The sequence below is a fragment of the Hakea prostrata genome, chromosome 3 (genome assembly GCF_041222555.1).
Source record: "Hakea prostrata isolate BN-2017 chromosome 3, UWA_Hpros_2, whole genome shotgun sequence".
Taxonomy (NCBI): domain Eukaryota; kingdom Viridiplantae; phylum Streptophyta; class Magnoliopsida; order Proteales; family Proteaceae; genus Hakea; species Hakea prostrata.
In genome coordinates, this window is record NC_142602.1 from 51,922,777 (window position 1) to 51,950,371 (window position 27,595).

The 27,595-nt window shown below is 37.0% G+C and overlaps 1 protein-coding gene across 2 annotated transcripts in view; it reads left to right on the plus strand.

The window, feature by feature from the left end:
• LOC149022447 (D-alanine-D-alanine ligase family) overlaps positions 1-27,595 on the plus strand; it is a 126,281-nt gene that overhangs the window by 49,388 nt on the left and 49,298 nt on the right. For both annotated transcript variants that reach the window (XM_089150545.1, XM_089150546.1), the window contains 7 exons: positions 4,683-4,934; positions 5,933-6,039; positions 9,224-9,468; positions 18,391-18,459; positions 18,547-18,611; positions 18,833-19,002; positions 19,153-19,231. In XM_089150545.1, the coding sequence (XP_089006671.1) occupies positions 4,683-4,934; positions 5,933-6,039; positions 9,224-9,468; positions 18,391-18,459; positions 18,547-18,611; positions 18,833-19,002; positions 19,153-19,231 (987 nt within the window). The remainder of the gene's footprint in view (positions 1-4,682; positions 4,935-5,932; positions 6,040-9,223; positions 9,469-18,390; positions 18,460-18,546; positions 18,612-18,832; positions 19,003-19,152; positions 19,232-27,595) is intronic.

The window sequence follows — 27,595 nt, forward strand, 5'->3', positions numbered from 1 at the left end:
ACTTATACTTTTATAGGTCCTCTATATCCTTAGTCCTTTGCCATGTCTTAAAAATGGCTTTGTTATTCTTAATAGCTGATTGAACCTCACCATCCATCACCAAGTCTCTTTATAGGAATGGTGTTTTCCTTTTTGTTGACAGTTGTGCATAGTCCAAGGCTGCTGCCTTGATGTGCAAGCCTTGGACAACCTTGGTTTACTTATGAGTTACCTAATTCCTTTCTTGGAAAAGGTTCCTTGGAGATTAAGGCTTAGGAGAATTAGAGTGATCGTTTTAGGTACCTTGGTTCCATCATAAGTAAAAGAGATGATATAGAGGTGATCACTTATTTGTTTTGCACATAAAAAAGAGGCAGAATCAAGGTTGTAAAGGCGACAAGGCGACCAAGGCATTGGAGGGCTTCCAAGGTGCTTAAGTGACAAGGAACCCACATGGCAACAACTAAGCGGTCAAAGCGTTCTATATTAATTTTTAGGTGGTCTAGGCATTCTAATGTTAATGTTTTGAAATGTAAGCTAAAACTTACATAATTTGTTCTTGGTCTTTAAGTATAAAACATCTTGCAAACTTAATAATTTGTTCATTAACATAATTATTATATAACATTGAAGTAAGTTGTAAACTTATAACAACAATTGAAATCGTCGCACACAATGGAGTTGCAGACTTGAAAATAAAAATGAAACAAAAGAAAAGAAACAACCGTCTCTTGAGAAGAGGAGGCTGCTAGAGATGGCCGCTACAACTCCTGCGTGTGTAGCTGTTGAAAGTGTGGGCTGAGGTTTTTCTAATTAGAATAGGATTTCTTTTCCTAATAAGTCTAGAGTTAGTTTCTTATTTCTATTTGTTTTGTATTTCCTTTTTCTACTCAGAGTGTGACTAAACTAGTTTGTAACTATAAATACTCTATTGGGACCTATGAATCAAATAACTTTGAACAACATCTCTCCAAATTACATCGTGGTATTAGAGCCATGTCAGACCTGAGACACCAACAACCCATCACAAGTCATAGCAGGCCATCGCAGGTTTCAGAGAACTAGAAAAGCTTCTACCACCATCTCTCGCCTCTGTAACTTCATTCCTACCTCCTTAGTCACCCATAACCACCATCACCTACCCCTGTAGAACCATTCCAGCCCCAATCAAACTCCTATACCCCTTTTGTAAACCAGCGATTGATCCTAAGAAGAGTCGCTGCAACTTTCTAACTCTTCTAGGGCCATCGCCTGCCCTTTTTTAGTCCCCAACTAAAATAAAAGAAAAGTTATGTTCGTTCTTCAGTCTACGATGGTGTTTAGTTTTTATTTTCTTTTTCACCCAAATAGCCATCTAAATCCATCTCCTACCACATTCAAACTCTTTAGATGTCTCTAGAGTCCTCAACGATGCTTTAGAATGGTTCTTGGTGCATTGGAGGTAGTAACGAATGTTTTTTGAGTTCGTAGGGGCTTGTTTTGTAAATAAAAAAATTTATAGGGGATGTTTTGTAAGTTCGAGAAGTTCTAGGGACCTTTTTGTAAATCTAGATATTCTCAGTGGGTTTTATGTAAATTCAAATAGTTCTCAGTGGTGTTTGTAAATAGTTCCAACTTGAGGGAGTTCAAAGGATGTCCTGTGACCTTTGATTTAGATCCAAATATAGTAGAGACTAGAGTGCTTGGTTCATTATTCACATGTTTAAAAATTTTGAACATTTGTTGGTTTTGTAGGGTTTATTTCCCAGTTCAGAATGATGTATGATCATAAATAAAGTGCATGCCTCTGTCAATCCAATGTGCAAATCATTTTCTTCTTCTTCTTCTTCAAGAATAAAAGGCAACACATGTATGAGGCTCCCAGTCCCATCACTGTGGGGTATTGGGAGGTTATAGTTGAAGTGCTACTGCTAAATCACTAACATTCAGTGAAGTAGAGAACCCTTAGAAAAATAACTAAATAAAATACAGAAACATGAAAACTATTGAAGATGAACCCAGATCTAGCTTGCAGTTTAAGTTGAATAAACTCTAAAATGAAAAAAAGAAAAAGAAAAGAAAAGGAAAAAAAAAACAGTGGTAGATAATCCAACTTTAGTTAAGATTTTTTTTAATAAAAAAAAGGCATCAAAGTGCATGAGGCTCCCACTACTGCAGTGTCTGGGAGTCCAACTTTGCAGTTGAGGCTGTTCCAAGTTTTGAAAATACAACCAACAAATAGCAATAACACAAATTTAACTGTTGTGCCAAGGCTTTCCCAAGACTGTTTAAATAAATAAACTCAAAAAAAGGGAAAAATCCTAAGGCAATTTATCTTATCCTAATTTCAAGTTTTTCAAAAGCCTTTCCTAGATATAACTCTGCTGGCAGCAAAGCTAAAGTGATCAATTATTTTGAAAAAGAGGGTTTGAATAGTGGTTGACCTTTAGGAAGTCAGCAGTTGGTTCAATAAGCACTGTATGGAAGTTGTTAGAAAATAGAATATTATAACCGGCTTAAGAGCCAGAGGGAAGAGAGAATCGGAGAAGAAGGAAGAAGTGCGATGGCAGGAAAAAGGCCTTCAATTGTTTGTTTTTTCCCAATTGCAGCCCTGGTTTATTTATAATGTTTCAAAATAAAAACAAGTCATAACTGCCACTTATTAATCTGGCGGCAGACTACACGATAAAAACAATACTTAACTTAATTGCCTAATTTGACACTAGGACAAATATACCCCTAGAGTCGTTGCTATTTGTTAAGACTCCCCTCAAGTTGGGGCATACAAATCAAGGGTTCCAGCTTTGAGTAACAAGGACATATACCAAAAAACTTCATCAATCTTGAGCATGAGTAGCAATAGTAGATGTCGACAGACACCGAAAGAACTTCACCCATGAGATAATCAATCAACTAAAGTAAATGATCTTCGTGTCTAACGAACCATCCAACAATAAGAATAATAGATAGTGGTGTAGAGAAACCATATCCATAAGTATAGCAGCAACAGTAACATCAAGCACACTATCCAAATAATGCCAATAGTATGGAAAATTGAAGCTCCAATGTCTGCGCAAGTAGGTAAAAAGTGCTCACCAATGTCTGAACAAGTAGGTAAAATTGAAGCTCCAGCGTCTTAACAGGTACGTAAAATGTGTTGCTCCAACATCTGCACTAGTAGGTAAAAAGTGCAACATCCAATTTCAGCGTAAGTTGGTTAAAAAGTGCAGACTGGGCAAGTAGGGGTTTTGATTTCATCTGGATACTTGAAGATTGAGGCATATACAGAAGCAGACTGGGCAAGATGTAGGCATATACAGAAGCAGACTGGGCAAGATGTCTAGATGATAGGAGGTCTATCTCTGGATATTTGTCTATATGTGAGAGGAGATAACCTGGGGACTTGGAGAAGAAGAAACAAGCTATGATTGCGAGGCCAGTGCCAATGTTGAGATTAGGGCAATTGCTTTGGGCATTTGTGAGGCACTATGGCTGAAAGGGCTGCTTCAGGAAATTGGGTCAGAGTCCAAGGTTGTTATAGAGTTGTACTCAGATAGTAAGTTAGCAACTGACATAGATCATAACCCAATATTGCATGATAGGACCAAGCATGTGGAGATTGACATACATTTCATCAAGAGAAAATTGAGGCTGGGTGGAGTTGTATCACTTTTGTTACTTCAGACAAGCAGCGGGTTGATGTGCTTACAAAGAGCTTAAGCACCAAGGTGTTCAATAGTATCATTGGCAAGTTGGGCATGATAAGTATCTATGCTCTAACTTGAGGGGGAGTATTGTAAGGAAAATCAACTACAAGAGATTTGGACTGGTTGGTTGCTTTAGTTTCCTATTCTGTTCTTTCTAATCGAGGGTAGATTGCTAGGATATTTTTATATCTTATTTTTCTTGTAAGATTCCTACACTGGGAAGATTTGATTTGTTATCTGTGTGGTAAGTTTTGAGTATAAATAAAGCTCTTGTTGTGTCCTTTAGACACAAGTCAGGATATCTCTAACTCTTCCAACGCTATTGTTAATTGAAACAATGATTGATTAGTTTTTTGAATGTAAATCCAACAGTAGCTGATCAAGTAAGTTTTCCCAAAATCTATTGATTGACTATTTCATATAACCTATCTGAAATTTAAATAGAGATCATATCAAGTCTGGTCAGACTGCTAGACTAGAACTTATTTGTTGGTGACTATTCTACTTATTTTGCTTCATGTTCAGATGTCCTTTATGAAAAATTCTGTTGGATAGTTGCATTTTAAAAATTTTCTTATAGAGATCAAGAGGTGAGACTGCAGATACCACTCAGTTTCTTTATTTTGCAGTTCTGGATCGAGTATTTGACCCTGCTTAATCTATTAGAAGATAAGGAAAAAGAATTTTGTAGCTTTAATAAATTTTATTTGTTAAGTTTTTCCTTAACATCTGTAATCATTGTTTTTAAATGAATCAATATTCTGCTTCTGAAAGCAGTCACTTGGAAGCTTGGAAGTTTCTTACATCATTAAACCATTACACCATTGTGCTATGGTTCATTGATTTGAGCCAACAAACTTTTCATGTGATGATTTGATATTGTTTCTAATTGAAAAGCCCCCAATTAATGCATTTTACTTTGTTTTCCAGATCATTATTATTCCTATTTTGTCCCATTTCTTTGATCAATGCTCCATTTTCTGCAGCTGTTTCTTGAAGTTTTGTCCTTGTATTCAGGTTGGATTTTCTCATTCTAATATCCTCCGAACTATTATCCAACGTGCTTGCTTGCGGTTTCCCGGTCTTGAATCATACACTAATTCATCAATCACATTGCATAGCAAATCGGCGTCCTCACAATATGGTGAAATACAACCCAATGACAAGTCACGAAAAGTTTTTGTCATTTTTGGAGGAGATACCTCAGAGCGCCAAGTGTCTCTAATGAGTGGAACAAATGTTTGGCTCAACTTGCAAGCGTTTGACGATGTAAGTTTATGGACCAACCTTTGGATATATATATATATATATATTTTTTTTTTGATTGAACAACCTTACTGCCACTGAGTTCTGCCCTCAGCATATTAATATCAATATTTAATTTTGAAAATCTGTAGATGTTCAGAAAAATGTATAATGTGTTAGTGAATGGGGTTATTGCTCATGTTTACTTATACAACATGATATTTTGCCTTGAGAGGTACCTTCAGCCCTTTGATATGTAGTCATTGATTGCCTAATCATCTGCAATATGGTCTCTGATGTTAAATAAGAGGCCAACCTAGGAGTCCAATAGAAAACATTTCAATGTTGTTTAGTAAATTATTATTAATATGGTAGGCCCTTTCATAACTATGATTATCATGCTGGAAAGAATTATTATTGTAAGAGGTGTACAACTTATAGTTATGAACTGTGAAACCAGCTTCATTCTTAAATGTTATCAACTGTGGGATGCTTTTGTTTTACAAATACAGCTCTTTTTATTTTTCAAAACACCCATAAAGAGTCTTTTTCTTTATAAAAATGATCTACAGCCAAGTTCTTCTTTTGCACACATCATATGATATAGTGATACTGATTCTTCTTTTCATTGATTTCTAGAAGCAACAAAAAATGCTGGGTACTGCTCCCATTGATGATTGAACATCTTTAACATGCAATCTCTTGTCTTATTATCTGTCTGAGGTCATTTTTGGAGCAATCAACCATTTACGGAACTTCTGAGCTTTCATTTAAGTTCATGCAGTGCTTCCTAATCGTAGTGTCCCCTTGGCTGTTAAGTAACACCATATTTCCTTGTAAATGTAATAAACACTGCAGTTACTTTCTTCTGTCAACCAAGTTCCACCCTTTATTGTGATGATATTGGTGTTTCCTTCATGAGATTTGGCATTTTTACATTTGAATCCTTTCCTTAATTTAAAATTTTGAAATATATTTCAGGATTCGTTATGTCTAATGATTTGTGGATCTGGTTGTTTCAGCTTGAAGTAACTCCATGTTTACTTGCCCCCACAAATGGATATTCATCGATTATTAACAAAAATAAGAAGGATATTGATGTCATCTCCAGAACAGTATGGTCATTACCGTGAGTGTTTATGGGGCTCTCGTCATAAATGCATTATTGTGTGCAATTTAAGATAAAAAAAGAAGAAGTTTGGATTCACGCACTTTTTCCTTCTTGTGTTCATTATAACGTTAGTTTTCTTTTTTCTTTTTATTAATTTTTTATTATTATTAAATTTATTGGAGTGAATTGGTAGAAGCTGAAATACTTCAATGCAATTCACTGAAATGGTGATTTCTTGGTTCATATTGTGTTTCAATCATTGGCTTTTGTTCACTTTATCATGTCAAATTCCTAATCAGCTGCACTAGGATTAAGATATTTAAGTCTCTTTAAAAATGTTGCAAACTTAATTGCTTATGGTAAAATATTCTGCTTTAATATGGATGTTGCACATCACATTGATTTAGTTGTACTAAATAAACTTATGTGTCTACAGTCCCTCAGAGCTGTATGGAACAATATTTGAATGTTGTGAGTGGAAACTAGAGCAGCCGGTTTCTACAAGGAATGTTAAATGTGTATATGCATGAAATTTTTAGAAATTTAGGAAAGAAGAATGGGGATTTGAAAAATGCACAATGGTACAACTTTATTTGAATCTTGAAAAGTCTGTGCTTTGTTGCGAGTGGTGTGGAAATAATTGAATCCTTAGGTAATCAATTTGACCCCTAAGCTTCCTATATATAATAATGTGAAATATACAAAGTTACATAAATACCCTCACTAACCAACTGAATAATAATAACTTGAACCACAACTTATTATTAAACCAACCTACAAATAATCGAACCAATCAACACTTCCCCTCAAGTTGAGGCATAGATGTTAATCATGCCCAACTTGCTCAAAATAGGGTAGAAATCTCCTTCCTTCAGTCCTTTAGTAAAGATGTTAGCTACTTGATCTCCAGATCTCACAAATGGCATGCATATCAGCCCTTGTTCCAACTTTCCTTGACAAAAAATCTATCTCTCTCAATATGTTTTGTACGATGATGTTGCGCTGGATTATTGGCTATACTGATGGCAGCCTTGTTGTCACAATATAACATAATGTGACTTGTAACAGAAAACCCAATATCTTCTAATAGACCCTTCAGCCATAAAAGTTCACATACTCCTCAAACCGTGGATCTATACTCGGCCTCTGTACTAGACAATGACACTACATTTTGCTTCTTGCTCCTCCAGGTTACTAGATTGCCCCCAACAAGTGTACAGTATCCTAATATTAATTTTCTGTTAGGTGAACTAGCCCAATCAGCATTTGTATAAGCTTCCACTTTCAAATTATCTAAGGGTGACAAAAGTATTCCCTTTCCTGGTGTGGATTTCAAACACTGAATTATTCTAATAACAACATTCATATGAGTCGAGTATGGGTCATGTATAAACTGGCTCAATAGACTTACTGAGAAAGCAATGTCAGGTCTGGTGTGAGACAAATAAGTCAGTTTTCCAACCAACCTTTGATATCTCCCTTTATCTGCTAGTACTCCCTCTTTCTCTTTAAACTTAATGCATGCTTTAATTGGGGTATCCATGGCTTTACATCCCAACATTCCCACTTCTGAAAGTAAGTCTAGGATATATTTGCGTTTGGACAAATAGATGCCTTTTTCTGATCTAGCGACCTCAATTCCCTGGAAATACTTGAGTTTCCCTAGATCTTTAACCTCAATTCCTTGCCGAGGAAGCTCTTCAGCTTTTGTATTTCTGCCCCATCATTCCCAGTGATGACAATGTCATCTACATAGACTACAAGAAGCGTGATGTGAGTTCCTGACCTTTTCCCTTGTTCTTCACCTTATTCTTTCTCAAATTAACAATATGGAAACTCAAATGATCTTTATATGGGTTGAAACAGTCCCTGAGAGCATGGTTTGGAAGGTTCCAAAGAGCCATGGTGTCCATCAATTACAAGTAGACGAAGCAGATCATGCTTTGCTTATCAAGAAGACTGATAACCACATCACCATACTAGTAGTGTACATAGATTAGTTAGTTGTCATTGGCAGCAATGCGGCTAAGCTTTCATCTCTAAAGACTTTTTGGGAGCTGAGTTTAAAATCAAGGAAATGGGAAGTTGAGATTTTTCTGGGCATTGAGTTCGCTTATTCTTCTAATGGAATTTCTCTCAAATACAATACACCCAAGATATTTTTTGTTAGGATGCAAGCTGATCAATATTCCTGTTGAGCCCAATTGACATCTGAAGGCCAACTAGCCAAGGATGGTGAGCCTGGGCTAGACCAGCTACTAACGGCTTGTAGGGAGACTCATTTATTTGTCTAACACTAGATCAGGTTTAGCTTTTTCAGTCAGACATTAAGCCAGTATATGCAGGATCCTTATCCCTCTCTTCTAGATGCTGTCTACAAAATTTTGAGATACTTGAAGGCAGCCCCTAGAAAGGGAATTCTGATTTCTTCTCATGGTGGACATCTTAGTATTGAAGTCTACACTGATGCAGATTGGGCAGAGTGTTTAGATGATAGTAGGTCTACTTCTTGGTATTGTACTTGTGTGGAACAAAACTTGGTTACTTGGAGAAGTAGAACAGGCTGTCGTAGTGAGGTCTAGTACTGAAGCTGAATTCAGAGCAATGTCCCAAGGCATATGTGGGCTGCTGTAGCTGAAGAGGTTACTCAATGATCTATGTACAGATGCAAAAGTCCCCATACAGCTATATTCAGATGGCAAATCAACAATTAGCATTGCAAACAACCCTGTTCAGAATGACAGAGCTAAGCATGTGGAGATTGCCTGACACTTCATCAAGGAAAAACTGAGTTGGTTCTCATTTGTGTCTCCTTTGTTTCTTCAGAAAATCATAAGGCTGATGTGTTTAATAAGAACCTTGGCAGAGTATCTGGTTCTGTTATTAGCAAGTTGGGCATGATAGATACGTATGCACGAACTCGAGGGGAAGTGTTGTAATTCTGAGTATAATGGAAAGATTTGAATCTAGGATATTTGTATAATATCCCACATTGGAATTTCTATTCTTCTTGTACGCTTCTCTCTGACACAAGTCAGAAGCCATCAGACCATTCAATAATACTACGTGCTTAAAATGGGAGGACTAACATCATTGGTTTTCTGCATCATAAGCAATTCTCTTGTTGTCCTTGATCTTTAACCATTCTTTAGTTTTCATCATGTGTTCTTTGTCAAATAATATTCGTTCTTCTTTTCTGCAGTTACTCTCTCGTACTACGGCACACTACAGAGGAAGTTCTTGCGGCATGCATGGAGGCTCTTGAACTAGCTAGAGCTGCATTTTCATCAAATTTACGGGCACAGGTGATGATTGAACTTAAGGAAGGGTTGAATAAACAAAGTTGGTTTTCTGGGTTTGATGTGGCTGATGATCCACCATTGAAATTTTCATTGGAGGAATGGATCAAGCTAGCTAAGGAAGTTGAAGCAACTGTATTCATCGCAGGTTTTATTTCTTTTTTGTGTATTTACTAGTGGCATGCTTCATTATTTTCCTTAATTGTTCGAAAAGTCAAGTCTTGATCTTGTTTTGGCCTCACTGAATAACTCTTATAAACCTGCAATTTTTTGCTGCTGACTTTTGGCTGGCCATTTCTAAGGGTAGATGACCATATCAAGTCCCAATAGCTCAAGGAAATCTTATTTTACATTATATTAATGAATTGCAAAAAGAAAGTGGCAGAGTGTGTTGGTTGGGATTTAAAACCTTGGTTGGAACTTGGAAGTATATGCCAAATCCTATTGCATAATACATACATTGTTAATCTTGTTTGCTTTACACCTTATGGTACTAAACTCGCAATTTTTCCCTCTTTTTTTTTAATTATACAAGATGAAACAGGAAGTGAAGCCCAAAATCAGCACTAATTTGCCAAAATTTTGCTCATTTCTATCATAAAAAAAATGCATTGTTCTCGCATTAAAAATACAGAGTTTTTCAGCAAATTTGGATATTTTCTCTGTTTTTATCTGAGTGAAATGCTTAGTAAAACAAAATTTTGAAATGTGACTAGAAGACAGAAACTGCAAATAACACAAGAAAATTATGCAATATGAAAGAAGAAACATAGTATTGATACTCAGAGTCACAAATCCACCGATACTCACTCTGTGGGGTGGTACTTGTAGCATTTATTCAAAGTATACATTAGGGACTGGTACATTAGTTGTCCTTTGTTGTAATTTAAATATTTAATCTTGTTAGCTTTTACCTCTTCCAGGTAGGGAGGTGTATGTAATTTCATATTTCAATTTAGTAATGTATAGTGTGAGAGAGGCATCTCTCTCAGACACATTCTATTGGACTTGTTCCCTGTCCTCTTCTCTTAAATAATGCTTTCCTTCATATGCAACCATGGTATTGAACCTTGTTTTGAAAGAACTTTTCAGCCACACTGAAAATTTCCAAGATTCCAAAATTTCACTGTAATATTCGATTTTTGTATGAGTTTTACTTGGCCATTTTGGGCTGTAAAATGCCAACATAGTGAGACCAAAATAACTAAAACTTCAATGAAGGGGTGCATTGCTTGGGTCAAAATCTCTTAAGTATTGCATTTTTTCATTTCAACACAGCATCCCATTTTTGACCTTACCGAGATATCCAAAATTTCAGCTAGATTTTGAGTTATGTTTACCACCATGGTATTCGAATAAGGTCCAAGAATTGACTAAGGTTTCACATTCTTTATACCTTTCTTCTGCACTGTAGAAGGTCAAGGGTAGGCTATACCATGTAAAAAAACATATATAGAGTAGTCAGAAAAATACATTACAAAAGAAGATCGTTGAAGTTTGGGCTGTTATTGCTCACCCGAACGATAACGTGAACAGTGTTATGCCATTATTCCTTGTTTCCTTATGCTACTCTTTCTAATGTAAGAATCTTGCTGCACAAGTTTTGGTAGTTTCTAGAAAGCAAAATTTCTATTTTCTATTCGTTACTAATTTCAGAACTTTCCTTTTTCAATACTTTCTATTTTGGACAGATTTTATGAGTTAGTTTTACTCTAAAATTTTGTCCATAAATTGTACTTTTTATTTCCTTTTTTAGAGGGCAAGATGGCTTGCTTCTCAAGTTGTAATCTAGACTATTGATATCTATAAATAAGAGGCTACGATTCTAGGAGTACTAAGCTAGAGTTGCAGGCTTATATGATTCCTATCAATTCTTCTTTCTTCTTCTCTTCTCTTCTTCTTTTTATTCTTCTTAGTTCTTCTTGTTATTGCACTGTTTTGGTTGATTAAAGTTTATTTTCTAACAAAGATTAAAGGACTTAAAAGGAGTTGAAGTCTCTTCTTACGAAGGGCTTGTTTTCACTCTCTCAATTTGTGGTACTTAGTTAACACTTTATGCTAGTTTATGCTTTGCCCTTCTTTCCCTTAATTTCTTATTTTCTTATGCTAAATAATTTTTCTGAAGAAGTGCAATGGTTTAAAGTAGAAGTGTGTTGATGTAAGCTACTTTAAAGGGGGGGGGGAGGGCTATATCTAACATCTAATTATTAGGGGGGTTTTTTGCAAAACCTTATGGTACAAACTTTGTTCTATAACTTCATTGATTAGATTTGTTAAAGTATACATAAATTTGGAGTTTACTTGTTCACGTTCTGTTCACGTGAACAATTAAAACAGCTTTTACTGTTCACATGAACAGTATTTTGCTGTTGTTTTGATTATATTTTCTATTTCTAATGTGGGAATCTTGCTACATAAGTTTTGGGAGTTTTTTAGAAAGCATAGTTTCTATTTTGGTGGTAGTTTCTATTTTCAGAACTTTCTATTTTAGGAGTTAGGAAGTTACTAAAGCTGTAATATTTTGTTTCCTTCTTCTAGAGGACAATTACTTGTCTCTCAAGTTGTATTAGATTCATTAGAAGCTATAAATAAAAGTGCTATGTGATTCTAGACTCTTTAGCTAAGAATCACAGGTCTTTTCTACTAGTTCTTCATCTCTCTTCTCTTCTTCTTCTTCTCTCTTTTCTTTGTTCAAGTTCAATTTCTATTTTGATTGTTTAAAGCTTGTTTTCTAACATGGCATCAGAGCTTTTTGAATCAAAATAGTGTTGTTCTCAATATTCTCTTCTGAAATTTTTTTTTCTTTTTGTTTCCTTGGTGTGCAGCCACCTAATGCTGTATAGTATGGACTATTAGATCAGATATTCATGTGAATTGATCTTCTCTACCTATTACCTTACTCTTACACGTTCCAGAACTTGGATACCTTTGTTACCTCTCTCTGTTTTTTTCTCCTATTCTGTCCTAAGGTTGCAGATTTTTTTTTCTTCTGCTCATTCTACTTCAAGTTTTGGAAAACTGATTTGAGTGCTATCTACCTCAGTTTAATGTCTTCACTTACACGTGACTCAATCATGAGTACGGCTGAATCAAAAGGATCTCAAGGAGATCATGTAAACGTTCAAATTACATCTATCAAGCTTAAAGGTAGTTTTAATTACTTGTTGTGGTCACAAGCGGTTCGGGTGTACATACTTGCAAAAGGTAAGCTTAAGTTCATTGAGGATGAACCTCCTGCTGAGACTGACAAATCCTATTTTAGTTGGATCCAAGATGATGCAATCATCAAAATTTTGATGTGGAATAGTATAGCACCTGATATTGCAGCGAATGTTATGTTCCATAAGACTGCAAAGGGAATATGGGATGATTTGCAAGAGACTTATTCCCAAGCTAAAAATGACTCGAATTTTTAGTATTTATGAAAAGCTATTTCAATTTCAGTAAGCTGACAAGTCTCTTCAGGATTATTACAACTCCTTTAAAGGCATGATGGAGGAGTTGAATGTCTTTCAACCTCTCACCACTGATATAGAGAAGCTAAAGGCCCAACGGAATGAATTTTTTGTGTCTAAGTTTCTTGCAGGATTGAACCCCCGAACCGAAATCATCAAAGGACATCTTTTTGCTGGTGAGCATGCCCTTAATCTTAGTGAAGCATATTCTAGACTTCAACATATTGCCTTGCCTGAAGGGAGTTCTCCAAACAAAAATTCTAAAGGAGAAAATCCAGCCTTCACTACCTCTTATGGAAGGGGATGTGGTCGTGGTTCAGGGGGAGTTAGTAGGTCTTTTGGAGGTCGTGGTGTTCAACTGTTTGATAAGACATCTCGACTTTGTACTCATTGCGGTAAAACAAGGCACTTAGTGGAAGCTTTTTGGGTCAAACATGGAAAACCAGAGTGAGCCAAGCACCTTGCCAATCATGCCGTTTCCGATGGTGGTACTGATACTGTAGCAAACAACAATAGTGGTTCTAGATCTTCTTCAGGGGACTTGTCTAAGACTCTAAGAGATGATGTAAACCAAATCCTTCACCGATTGCAAAATATTGAAACTGGCACTTCCACATCCACTAGTACTTCTGCTGCCACACTTTCTCATGCAGGTAACACAACACTTCTCACTTCTACTCCCACCCCTTGGATCATCGATTCAGGGGCCTCTTCCCATATGACTGGTAAGTCATCACTTTTTAGCTATTTTTCTAAATCTACCACTAAAAATTCTGTTGTCATAGCTAATGGGACTTCCACACCTATTCTAGGCTCTGGAAGTGTTTCTCCTACACCTTCTCTTACTTTATCATCCGTACTTCATGTTGCTAACTTTCCTTTTAACTTATTACCTGTTAATCAATTAACTAAAGCACTAAACTGCTCTGTGACTTTTACTCCCACTTATTGTGTTTTCCAGGACCTTCACACGAGGAAGACGATTGGTGGAGGGTGTGAAAGGAACGGACTCTACTATCTGGACTATGCTACCCCTATTGCGGCTCTTTATGATGATTGTGTAGATGCTCTCCAATGGCACTGTCGTTTAGGCCATCTGTCTTTACCTAGATTAAAAATTTTATTTCCTTCTTTTAAATCAGTGTCTAGATTAAATTGTGAAGTGTGTGAGTTAGGGAAGCATCATCGTGCCACCTATCCTCCACGCTTTATCTCTCGTAGTGAGTCCTTATTTTCTCTTGTTCATTCCGATATTTGGGGCCCTTGTAGAATTAGTAATATGCATGGTTTTCGATATTTTGTTACTTTTGTGGACGATTTCTCCCGTCTTACATGGTTGTATCTTTTAAAGGATCGGACAGAGTTCTTAACTACATTTAAAAGTTTTATTCATGAAATTTGGACTCAATTTTCTCTTCCTATTAAAATTTTTCGGTCTGATAATGCTTTAGAATATGTGCAACATGATATATCTAACTTGTGTGATTCTCTTGGAATGATTCATCAAACCAGTTGTTCATTCACTCCCTAACAAAATGGAGTGGCTGAACGCAAAAATCGTCACCTTTTGGAGGTTGCACGCGCTATTTTGATTCAGATGAATGTTCCAAAGAGTTACTGGTGTAATGCAATTTTGACTGCTGGTCATTTAATTAACCGCATGCCTATGACCTTGCTTTCTGAAAAATCTCCTTTTTCAATTGTTTTTCCCAATAGAAAACCGTTTTCAGTTCCACCCAAAATTTTTGGTTGTGTGTTTTTTGTTAATATACCACATCCTTTGGATAAACTTTCCCCCCGTTCTATTAAGTGTATTTTTCTTGGGTACTCACGCACTCAAAAAGGTTTTCGCTGTTATGATCCGGTTCTTCGCAAACAATTTACAAGTGCGGATGTGACCTTTTTTGAAGACACTCCTTATTATCTAAGTCAATCGTAATCCGTTGAAAATGTTTTGGATGATACTCCTCCTATTCCCTCTTTAGTTCCTTCCACTAGCAATGTTCCTCTACAGGTTTATCAGCGAAGACATAAGTTGCCAGAACATATTGTGGATAGTAGAGTTCCTCCTAACAATATTAGCGGCTCTCCTTTAGTGGAGCTTGAAGCTGGCCCTACGGATGTTCCTTCTTCATCCTCTCCACTGACGGATTCTTCTAGTGGAGATTCCACTCTGCCTTCAGATGACTTACCAATTGCTTTAAGGAAAGGTACTCGTACTTGCACTTTACACTCTAACATTGTTTATCCTGTTTCCAATTTTGTTTCTACCTCTCATCTCCCTCCTAGCTTTCGTTGCCTTGCTTTGTCTATGTCTGCCGTTCATATTCCAACCCATCATACCGAAGCTTTTAAAATTCCTGGCTGGAAAGCCACTATGGATGTGGAAATGGATGCTTTACATTCTCGTCATACATGGTCTTTAGTCAACTTACCTCCTGGGAAAGATGTGGTCCGCTGTTGGTGGGTGTATACAATTAAGTAGCATTCTGATGGTACGGTTGAAAGGCTTAAGGCCCACTTGGTGGCTAAGGGCTATACACAAACATATGGTGTAGATTATTTTGAGACTTTTTCTCCTGTGGCAAGACTTAATTCTGTCCGTGTCTTGATATCTTTGGCTGTGAATTATGATTGGACTCTTTTTCAGCTTGACATAAAAAATGCATTCTTATATGGTGATCTTCATGAAGAAGTTTACATGGAGCAACCTCCAGGGTATGTTGCTCTGGGGGAGGACGGTGTTCGTGTTTGCAGGCTTCATAAAGCGATTTATGGACTAAAACAGTCTCCAGGGGCTTGGTTTGAGAAATTTAGCAAGACTGTGGAGTCTTTTGGTTTTGTACAGTGTTATTCTGATTGCTCTATGTTTGTTTAGACGGCATGGTGATTATGTTGTCATTATGGCAGTTTATGTTGATGATCTTGTCCTTTCAGGCAATGATGTTGATGCAATCCATATAGTTAAGGCACACTTACAAAAATCTTTCCAAACCAAAGATTTAGGTGATTTACAATATTTCTTGGGGATTGAAGTGATCCGCAGTAAAAAAGGAGTAAGTTTGTCACAAAGAAAGTATGTGTTAGATCTTTTGACTGAGACTGGCATGCTTGCTTCTAAACCTAGTGACATTCCCATGGATCCTCAGTTGAAGTTAGGACGTGATGATGGTGACTTGTTAGATGTTGTCCATCGTTACAGGGGTCTTATTGGGAAACTTATTTATCTTATTGTTACTCGTCTTGATATTTCTTATTCTGTTGGTGTGTTGAGTCAATTTATGCAGTCTCCTAGGAAGGCTCATTGGGATGCAGCGATGAGAGTGCTTCGGTACCTCAAGAGTGCGCCCGGAAAAGGGCTCATCTATCGACCAAATCGGAGTATGGACTTGGTTGCCTTTTCTGATGCAGATTGGGCTGGATCCGTCATTGATCGCCGGTCAACCACAGGTTATTGTACTTTTCTTGGTGGAAATCTTGTGACTTGGAAGAGTAAGAAACAGTCCACCATTGCTCGATCTAGTGCTGAAGCTGAGTATAGGGCTATGGCTCACACCGCTGCTGAATTGATGTGGCTTCGTTCATTGTTAGAGGAAATAGGATTTCCAGTTTCTGCCCCTATGAAAATGTTTTGTGATAATCAGGCAGCCACTTACATTGCTAGTAATCCAGTGTTCCATGAGAGAACGAAGCATATAGAGGTAGATTGTCATTTTGTGCGTGATGCAGTGAAGAAGAAGCTTATAGCAACTCCTTTTGTGAGCTCTACTGACCAACTAGCTGATTTGTTCACCAAAGCTCTGTTCAGACCAAGTTTTCAGTCTATCTGTTGCAAGCTGGGCATGGGAGATTTGTATGCTCCAGCTTGAGGGGGAGTGTTAAAGTATACATAAATTTGGAGTTTACTGTTCACGTGAACAGTATTTTGCTGTTGTTTTGATTATATTTTCTATTTCTAATGTGGGAATCTTGCTACATAAGTTTTGGGAGTTTTTTAGAAAGCATAGTTTCTATTTTGGTGGTAGTTTCTATTTTCAGAACTTTCTATTTTAGGAGTTAGGAAGTTACTAAAGCTGTAATATTTTGTTTCCTTCTTCTAGAGGACAATTACTTGTCTCTCAAGTTGTATTAGATTCATTAGAAGCTATAAATAAAAGTGCTCTGTGATTCTAGACTCTTTAGCTAAGAATCATAGGTCTTTTCTACTAGTTCTTCATCTCTCTTCTCTTCTTCTTCTTCTCTCTTTTCTTTGTTCAAGTTCAACTGCTATTTTGATTGTTTAAAGCTTGTTTTCTAACAAGATTGATATATCCATATGGGCAACCCCAACTTTAAATGTCCCCATATGGAGGAATGATTTAATCCGGATTGAACGAGCTTAAAGAGGGGCAGACCTAAGTTAACTCTTGGAGAAGTGTTGAGAAAAGATATTCATGGCTTAGGCTTTGTATCCAGTGTGGTGTTGAATAGATCTGATGGAAGGAAGGGAGTCATGTGGTAGACCCCGTTTAGTTGGGATAAGGTCTGTGTTGACTTTTTGTCGTCTTTGTATGTGGTTGACCCCAACTTCTAATGCACATCTTCGTGATGTTATGTTTTGAATTTAGTAAATGGTTTAGCTTGTTTGATATGCTAAACTTCTTTTGTTCTGCTATGGTTTATCCTATCTTGAAGACTGTTTTTCACATTTTTTTGTCCCAAATTAATGAATTATTTGTCCATGTCTCAAATCAATGAGTTTTTGTCGAGTTACAAGCTTTCCTGTGCATGTATCATCACAAACATCTAGTTCCCTATTCAACAGTAGCTTAGATTATTCATGGGTGAGGCAGTGTTCAGAAATGAGAGACTTTGGGCGTTTTCAAAGGGATTGCCATTGCAGGGCAGAGGCAGTTTTCTAAGCTGAGCTTAATATTTATTTTCACTTCCAGATGACGAATTCTGGATTTCTGTTTAATAACCCATTTTTTATGCGTTTTAAAGATCATAATTCATTGCATACGTCGCTTATTTCTATTAACAGAAAATTGGTCACTAAGAAAAGTTATACATATGTAGGAAATTAATAGACTTTTGGAGTTTTTTCTTTTAATTTGGATTTTGTACATAGTTTTATGATGTATAGAACTGAAGTTCTGGTGGTAATTTATCTACATAAATAAAATTAGTGTCTGAGATAAGTGGAGCTGCATGAAGGCTCAAGGAATGAACTGAAAGCAGTTGATGAGTAGCTTCGACAAGTGATAAGTTAAGCGTGATCTTTGAATGCACGCAAGGACTAAGGAGCGATATAATTTAGATTGAGGAGAATAGAACAAAGGGAAAATAATTTTGGGAGACCTGGTGATAAAAAGCATGCATGGCTTATGTTGAAAACAACTGTAACTCTGAATACTTTTGAATGGTGAAACGTGATTTATATAGCCAATCCCATGCAGTTTGATAAGGCTTGGTTGATTTGTATGCTACTTAGTTTTAAATTTTGGGGTATCAATCAAGAAATAGTTCTCTAGGATTTTGGATTCTTCTATTCGTGAAACGTTTTTCTTTTTCTACTTTTGTTTCAAGCATTAGTACATTTTGTCCTTAAAGAACTTATCAACTATTTGTGACAGTACATGGAGGTATCGGTGAGGACGGAACACTACAATCATTGTTAGAGGCTGAAGGAGTTCCTTATACAGGTTTATGTTTGCCACAGACTCCCCCCCCTATGGCTTAGCCTATAAACTAGTATACATACTGTTATCTTCTGTTTGGTCCATGGACAGGTCCAGGTGTTGAGGCCTCCAGAACTTGTATGGACAAAGTTGCAACTTCGCTTGCTCTTAGCAGTGTATGCCAACTGACTAATACGTACCACATATTTCTAACATGGATAAGGCTTCTTGTTATCTGGTTATTGTCATTTGTATTTTGTAGTTTTTAATTCCATTGACGAACTTTTTGACTTTGAAAACTGACACGATAAATACCAATTAAACCTTGTCATGATTTTATTTCCTTGTTTGGCTTTCATAATATTGTGTTAAATCTGACCTTTTTGGCAATGGACAGCTTGCAAGCTTTGGCGTGCATACCATACCTAAGAATGTCCGCAACAAAGAGGATCTGCTTAATATCCCCATAACTGATATTTGGCATGAGTTGACCACTAAACTTCACTGTCATACATTATGTGTGAAACCAGCTCGGGATGGGTGTTCAACTGGAGTTGCTAGATTATGGTACAACTTTTATTCTTTTCTATGATAATTATCAAATAGGAGGGATTTAGGTATGTTCTTTATAATATCAATTGATAGGTGTTTCTTTTCTTGAGTCCAATAGATATGCTTCATAACATTCTTTCAGTTCTGACTGTGATGTTTGTACAGCTGTGCTGAGGACCTTGCTATTTACACAGATGCATTGAAGAAGTGCCTTTTGCGCATTCCTTCCAATAGTTTATCAAAGGTGTGGGAATATCATACATCTGTATGAGTGGTTAAATTCATGCCATTTCATTGTAGAAGTCATGCAATTTTCAGAAAATGGAAACTAGCTATCATCAAGGGTGACCTTCCCCTGTATTTATATATTGACATAAGATTGAAGAAATCACATCTCCTTAGCGAAGTTGCTAAAAAAAAAAAAAGAAAAAAAATGTAGAAGCACAAGGTAGCGAACAAGACAATAGCACATACCCTTTTAGACTCCTGTCAAACTGGAGATACATGTCATTTTTTAGCTTACACTGAAGGGTACTAAAATGAGATAAAACCTTTAGATAAAGATGCCAGCCAACGCCAACACAGAGCTGTTCTAGTGGTTGAAACCAACATCTCTTAATAAAGAGGTTGTGGGTTCGACTCTAGCTGAGGCATATTAATATCCCCATCCCCGGCTTAATAAAGCCCCTTTGTACCAAAAAAAAAAAAAGAAGATGCCAGCCAACTGGTTGCCTGTCCCTGCAAAGAGAATTCTGAATTCAGAAATAACCAAAGCCAAACTTCTCAATAAAAAGTCTCAATATGCTTGATTTTGTCTATTGCACAAGGTTGTTTGAGGTATATGAGTAGTCTAATAGGAGTCCTGTTGTCACAAGAGAGCCACTTAAGAGCATCAGTATCAGGTCCCAACTTTTGAACCGACCTTCTCAGCCATAGGAGTCCACATACACCATGGACCTTAACCCTGAATTTTCCCCCTACACTTGATCTAGCCTTGAGAGACTACTTCTTGGTCCTCCATTTGACCAGTTTACTGTCCACAACTATGCATAGCCTCTTGCGAAGTGTATGCCAGAAACTGAACCAGCCGAACCAGCATCAACATATCCTTTTATCTTGAAGTGCTGTGGTTGGCAATTTGGCATACATTAGTCCTTTCCGTGGGGTCGATTTCAAGTGCTATAAGATTCAGTACACAACAAACTTGTGTCTACTCTTTAGAGCATATATAGATAAACTCATTGGCCCAACATCAACTCATCGTTGTCAATGTACTAAGTAGTCCAATGCATTCAAGGGCCATTTAAGTGCTTAGATAAAAAGCCGCCAACTTACATGCCCAGGGTGCTTTAAAATTTTTAATGTATTCTTAAAAAAATTCTTAGTCATGTCAACTTTAATATGACTTTGGAAGCTCTCACTTATTTATTATTATTATTTTTTTAATGTTTTTTATATTTTCACTTTTTGTTATTAATTAATATATCAAATAAAAGGTCCAGTTTAGGGCATTCTCAATATCCATGTGATTAGCTGAGATTGTCCGACTGGATCAATTGGGTCTTAGAGGACTTTATTTTAGCTCATGGTAGAGCTTTATGGACCTTAGTCTTCTTATTTTTTGTTTATTGATATCATGAGTCTAATTTTTAAGTGCATAAAGTAAGTGGAAAGTTAGTACATAGGATTAGCATTTTGGGTAAACCCCTTTGCAACTAGTCTAGCCTTTAATCTGTTGACTGATCCATCCATATTTTGTTTAATCACAAATATACCCATTTGTAGCCCATGGGTTTTTTTTTTCTGGAGGAAGTGTAACCGACTCCCAAGTATCATTTTTCTTCATTGCCTGCATTTCCTTTACCATAGCTATCTTCCATATCTTATTAGCATAGGCTTCCTACCAACTTTTAGGAACAGATATAGATGATAGAGAAGATATAAAAGCATGTTAAGAGTCAAATAAAGAGTCATAAGAAACATTATTAGCTATGGGATGTTAAGTACAAAATCGACTCCCTTTTATAACAGCAATAGGAAGATTAGAAGAAGATACCTTAGGGGACAATAGAATCTGATTTTAGTGCAGGAGATTGAAGTTGTAATGTGTCACCTTTCTTTAACTACTTTGGCCGGTTGTAATTCTTCCTTTGATAAGTCTGCACCTCCTTATTCTGGTCAATCTGGTTTTGAAAGACCTTAATAGTGTGCCTCACAGGAGTGGTCTACCCCTGACCAGGTTCTTCACTTAATTCAGAAAACGAGGGGGGAGAATTAGAGTCCTCAGGTATACTAGCCGAAGTCTCCCCCTGGTCAGGAAACTCTTATTGAACTTTTAAGTTGTGTTGGTGTGTGATAGGAAGGTCTAGAGTTGGAAAGAACACCTCTCCTCTAGGATTCTCCCCCTGGAGAGGTGTATAGTAAGGGAAAAACTCATTGAAAATGACATTAATGGATACAATGGTTTTCTTGGAAGGAGGATGATAACATTAGTGCCCTTTCTGAGTACCAGAATACCTTAGAAATATGCAACGTAGGCGCGGGAAGCCAGCTTGCTTTAGTGGGTTGTGATTCTGGCATAACACACACATCCAAAAATCTTTGGGGAATAACATAAAAGGAGGCTTCCTGGAGAATCTCATTAGGACATTTAAACCAAGTATCCTATTGGGCATCCTATTTAAAAGGTAAGAAGCAATGGGTATATCATCACTCCTATATTGGTCAGGGACATTCATAACAATCATAATTGAACGGGCTATCTCTAAAAGATGCCGATTCTTCCCCTTTTAGCAACCCCATTTTGGGCAGCCGTATCAACACAACTGCTCTGGTGTATTATGCTTGAGTCAGAGAAATATCTCTGAAATTCACCATCGATATACTCTGTGCCATTATCAGTGCGAAGGGTCTTCACAGTGGCATTGAACTGAGTTTTAATCATATTATGAAAACCACTAAAACATCGAAAAACCTCATTTTTTTTGTTTTAAAAAATGTATCCATGTAGAATGAGAGTGACAATCAATAAAAGTAAAAAAAGTACCTATGGCCAATAATAGAAACGTCGGCAAGGGCCCCACACATCAATATGAATTAGCACAAAAGGAATAGATTTTGTATTATGAAGAGATGATAAATAAGTAGAACGAGTTTGCTTCGCAAAAATGCAGGCTTCACAAAAAAAATCATCCTTGTTTACAAGAAGAAACTATATCAGGATATACTTTCTTAAGAGTTCCTAGAGGGGGGTGACTTGACCTACAGTGCCATTGATGAATGTCTGATATAACTGAATGGACTTGATTAGAAGATGTTGTTAGAGTAGAAGTAAATCCTCTAATTGGCTCCAGCAGATAGTCTCCATTGTCTAGTTTACCATGTCCAATCTCCTTCCTTGTTACCAGATCCTGGAAGACACAGTAAGATGGAAAAAAGGTCACTTTATAATTCAAGTCACGTGTAAGATTACCGATAGAGAGCAAGCTAGTAGAGAAAGAGGGAACATGTCAAACTTTAGATAAAAAAAGTGATGGAGAATGTTGAATGATCCCTTTTCCAGCAATGAAAGAATAGGAGCTATCAGCAATTCAAACTTTATCCTTTCCAGAAGTTGGAGAATAATGTAGGAAAAAGGAGGATAAACCTGTCATATGATCTGTGGCTCCTCATCAATGATCCAAGGAGCAAAAATTGAAGAAACATGGAAGCTTGTAAAAGTTTTACCTGAAATAACAAGGTAGGAGTTGGTATGGGTAGTAAAGGAAGCAGTGGTAGAGGCTAAACCAACAGTTGAAGACTGCAGAATATGTCATGCAGAGTAGCTAACTCCTCCGTGAAAAACCAACGTCTGCAGAGGGTGTTGTGGAAACTGTCTCAAAAAGATTAGCCTTCGATTTTCCCTTTCTTTGTGCCCTTTTTTGCTCAAAATCAACAGGTTTCCCATGGCTTCCATCAATTGGCCTTGGTATGATATGGTTTGTGATAGTGCGCACACTTGACAATCTCCTTAGCCAATTCAGATTTAGTGCTACAGACTGTAAGGTTGATTTCTCCACAATAGGAGCATGAAGAATGACTAATCGACGGCTTTCCTCACACTAAACAAGGGCATAAGACTGTTATAGTGTAGGAAAAGGAGAACAACTCAATACTTGCACTCTGATTTGATCATATTCTCCATTCAAAACTGCCAAGAAGTCATATATCCTAATCTTATCAACATGCTTCCTATAAGTAGCCACATCATCCGGATTAATGGGGTGATAGTCCCCATAATGATCCAATTCCTGCCAAAGTGATCACAACTCAGCATAATATTGGTCCACAGTCTGTTCCTTTTGCGTAGTCTCATTAAGCTTCTTCCGTAGCTTATAAACATGTGCATTATTCCCCAATTGTCCATATGTTTCAGTAGTAGCCTTCTAGATTTGGGTTGCAGTATCAAGTAATAGGTATCCCACGAGCAATATTTGGATTCATGGATTTCAAAAGGATGACATAATAAGAGAGTCATTCGAGATCCATTTATCCTGTAAAACACGTTTGGTAGGTTTGATAGTGACACTCGTAATGTGTCCAACAAGTGCTCTTCCAGTAATAGTTAAGTAGGCAGATTGAGACCTGATCAAATAATTTGTTGCATCAAACCTTCTTGAAAGAGGATGAAGAGTGGGGTAATGTTCAGAGCCAGAGGAGGCAGTAGTACCATCGGTGGTTGCCATGCCTAAAAAATGTCGGCAGTTCTTCGGTCTTCACCCTTTCAATACTACTGAAAGATCGCAAAATGGAATAGGTGGACCACCCAAACAAATTTAAGGAGTTATAGGGTCATAGTATAAGTAACACCATTAATTTTTTTCAAAAGAGAACCTTGAATATATGAGAAAGTACAAGTAGATATATGCAAAATTGCAATTAGACCCCTAAAGATATGTATAATTGCATATGGACCCCTAAAAATATATATAATTGCAGATAGTCCCCTGAAAATATGGATATTGCAAATAGACCCCCTAGAAATATGAATAATTGCATATAGCCCCCTGAAAATATAGTTAATTGCAAATATGCCCCTAGAAATATGGATAATTATAGATATTCCCCTGAAAATATTGATAATTCCATATAGACCCCTGTAAATCTTTGAATTCTCAAAAGAAACCCCTTCATATATATGCAATTACAATTAGACCACTGGTTTTGTTTGTTCCATGATTTCAGTTCAATGGTTCATCTGATTCAATGGTTCAAGGGTTATAAAGGTTTTGAGCTCTCGTTTCAGAAGAAGAACAGAGAAAAAAACCAGAAGTAGAAGGCAGAAGGAAGAGAAGAGCAGTGATGGGTCGAGAGATGGTTTCAGAAGAAGAAGAAAGAAAGAAAAAAATAAAATCAGAAGAAGATGTTTTTGGTTGATGGGTTTGTGATGGGTTTCTGCGATAGAGCAGATGGGTTTGTGATGGGTATCTGCGATGGTTTCAGAAGAAGAAGAAAGAAAGAAAAAATTCAGAAGAACAAGATTTTTGTTGATGGGTTTGCGATGGGTTTCTACAATGAAGCAGATGGGTTTGTGATGGGTTTCTGCGATGGAGCAGATGGGTTTGCGATGGGATTCTGCAATGGAGCAGTTGCAGCAGCGGTGGAGGTAGGTCTTCGACAGAGATTTTTTTTTTCCCTTTTTTTCCCTTTCTCTTCCCTAATCGAACTTAGGTTCTGATGCCATGTTGAGAAACACAATGTTGGTAGAATGGCTTGAATTGATCAATGTGATCTCAAGCCCTCTATTTATAATAAAGTGGAAATAACACTATTACATAAATACCCTTACTTGGGTAACAAGAAAATAGAAAATTACATGAACAAAAACTCTAATAGAGTTGGACTCCTAGTAGGACTCAACCAACACATACACCTATACAAATACATGCACACACACATGTTCCATCAATTAAACATGATTTGAGTAAAGAATCTGACTTTTTTTAAGAGTATTGAAGCAGTTTAGTCAAGATCAAAGGAATTAGAAGAACTAGGGGTAGAACTAAGATACCCTTAAGATAAGTAGTGAGAAAGGATATGTATAGCTTAAGCTGTGTATCTAGCATGGCCTCAAGTAGAGCTGCTTGGAAGGTAAGGATCCATGCAGCCAACCCTATTTAGTTGGGAGAGGGCTTGTTGCTGTTGTATTGAAATTATTGAGAAATTATAATCCCAAATCTGATTCTTCTCTTTTCTTTTCTTTCTCCCAAAATCATCTTGGTCATTTATGCTTCTGTCCAACGTCTTCAATATCAGTGAGCAAGGATGCACATCTCAGTTTCAATCATTGTTTTGACTCGCCATAAATTAAGAAGGTCGAAACCAGATACCTTTTTCCTAGCCATCTTGACATGTTGGTTTCAACATCCAGAAAGGTTTTGTTGGTTGAGTTCTACTAGGAGTTCAACTCCATTAGAGTTTTTGTTCATGTAATTTTCTATTTCTTGTTACCCATGTAAGGGTATTTATGTAATAGTGTTCTTTTCACTTTATTATAAATAGAGACTTGAGATCACATTGATCCATCCAAGCCATCTACCACAATCGATAGTTTTAACATGGTATCACAGCCGAAGCTCGATTAGGGAAGAAAAATAGAAGAGAGAGAAGAAAAAAGGGGGGAAGAACCTTGCTGCAACTAGTCTCCTCCATAGCTGCAACTACACCACCATCACCTCCATCGTTGTTGCAACCATCTCCTCCATTGTCTGAGATTTCTACCGCTGCCACCCAATCTGAGCCTTCCTCGTCCATTGCCTTCTTCTCTGTCTATCGAACCCACCTAAAAAAACCCCATCTACTTCCTCTTTCATCGCCTTCCTCTTCCAATCTCCATCGTTCTAACCTTTAAAAAACCCCATTGAACCAACCGAATTGACCTAATGAACTGAACCCAATAAACAACCCATTGAACCAAAATCATGGACAAAACCAGACCAGGGTCCAATTGTAAATTCGTATATATGAAGGGGTCTCTTTTGAGAGTTCACAGATTTACAGGGATGTATATGCAATTATCCATCTTTACAGTGGTCTATCTATAATTATTAAGGATATATATGGAAAATCAACCAACATCTTAGACGCCACTTCATCTCAAGCATATGCGGCTAGGATTGCTTCCAAGAGTTCCACTGTTGTTAGAAGTTCCACAACTGATTAAACTTCCAAGAGTTCTACTGCTTTTAGAAGTCCCATAGCTGATCAAACACCAGTTATTACATACAAGAAGAACTCTACAATTGGTACTCATAAAGACACTAGGCAATTGAAAGGAGATACTGATTGGTACAAACTCCTAATCAATATTTTATGTAACCTAAAATACTAGAGTCCTAGCACCACAGCCCAAAGGACTCCAAGAACACTATGAAGAAGGACTCTGTTTCTATGTAAAGCCATGTACTAATTCATTGTAAATCAGTGTGATTATTATTTTCTGTGCTCTTTCATACACACACTCAAACTCTCTCTCTCTTCTTCTCTCTTGCTTTATTCAACTATTATTATCAATATTTATAGGGACTTTATGCAATTATCCATATTTCTAGGAGTCTATTTGTAACTATCCATATTTATAGGGCCTATATGCAATTATCCATATTTTCAAGGGTCTATTTGTAATTATCTATATTTCCAGGGGTCTATATATTATTTCCAGGGGTCTATCTGCAATTTTGCATATATACAGGACTCATTTTTGAATTTTTTTTATGGTTTTACTTACACTATGGACCCTATAACTCCTTAGATTTGTTTGGGTGGTTTGGCTATTCCATTCTGCAATGTTTCAGTTGTTTCAAAAGAGTGAAGACTAAAGAACTGTAGACATTTTTTTTGGCATGGCAACCACCGATGGTACTACTGCCTCATCTGGCTCCGAACATTACCCCAATCTTCATCCTATTTGGGTAAGATTTAATGGAACCAATTATTTGATCTGGTCTTGATCTGCCTACTTAACTATTGGTGGAAGAGGACTTGTTGGACACATTACGGGTGCCACTATCAAACCTACCACCACAGGTGTTTCATAGGATAAACGGATCTTTAATGACTCTCTTATTATGTCATTCCTTTTGAATTCCATGAATCCCAATATTGCCTGTGGATGCCTATTACTTGATATCGCAACCCAAATCTGGAAGGCTACTACTGAAATATATGGACAATTGAGGAAGGATGCATAAGTTTATGAGTTACAAAAGAAGCTTTGTAAGACTACCCAAAAGGAATTGAATGTGGCCCAATGTTATGCTAAGTTGCAATCTCTTTGGCCAGAATTGGATCATTATGGGGACTATCACCCCACTAATCCGGATGATGTGGCTACTTATAGGAAGCATGTTGATAAGATTTGGGTATATGACTTCCTGGCTGTTTTGAATGTAGAATATTATCAAATCAGAGTGCAAGTATTGAGTCGTTCTCCTTTTCCTTCACTAGAACAGTCTTATGCCCTTGTTCAGTGTGAGGAAAGCCATCGATTAGTCATTCTTCATGTTCCTATTATGCAGAAATTAGCCTTACAGTCTGTTAACACTAAATTTGAATTGGCTAAGGAGATTGT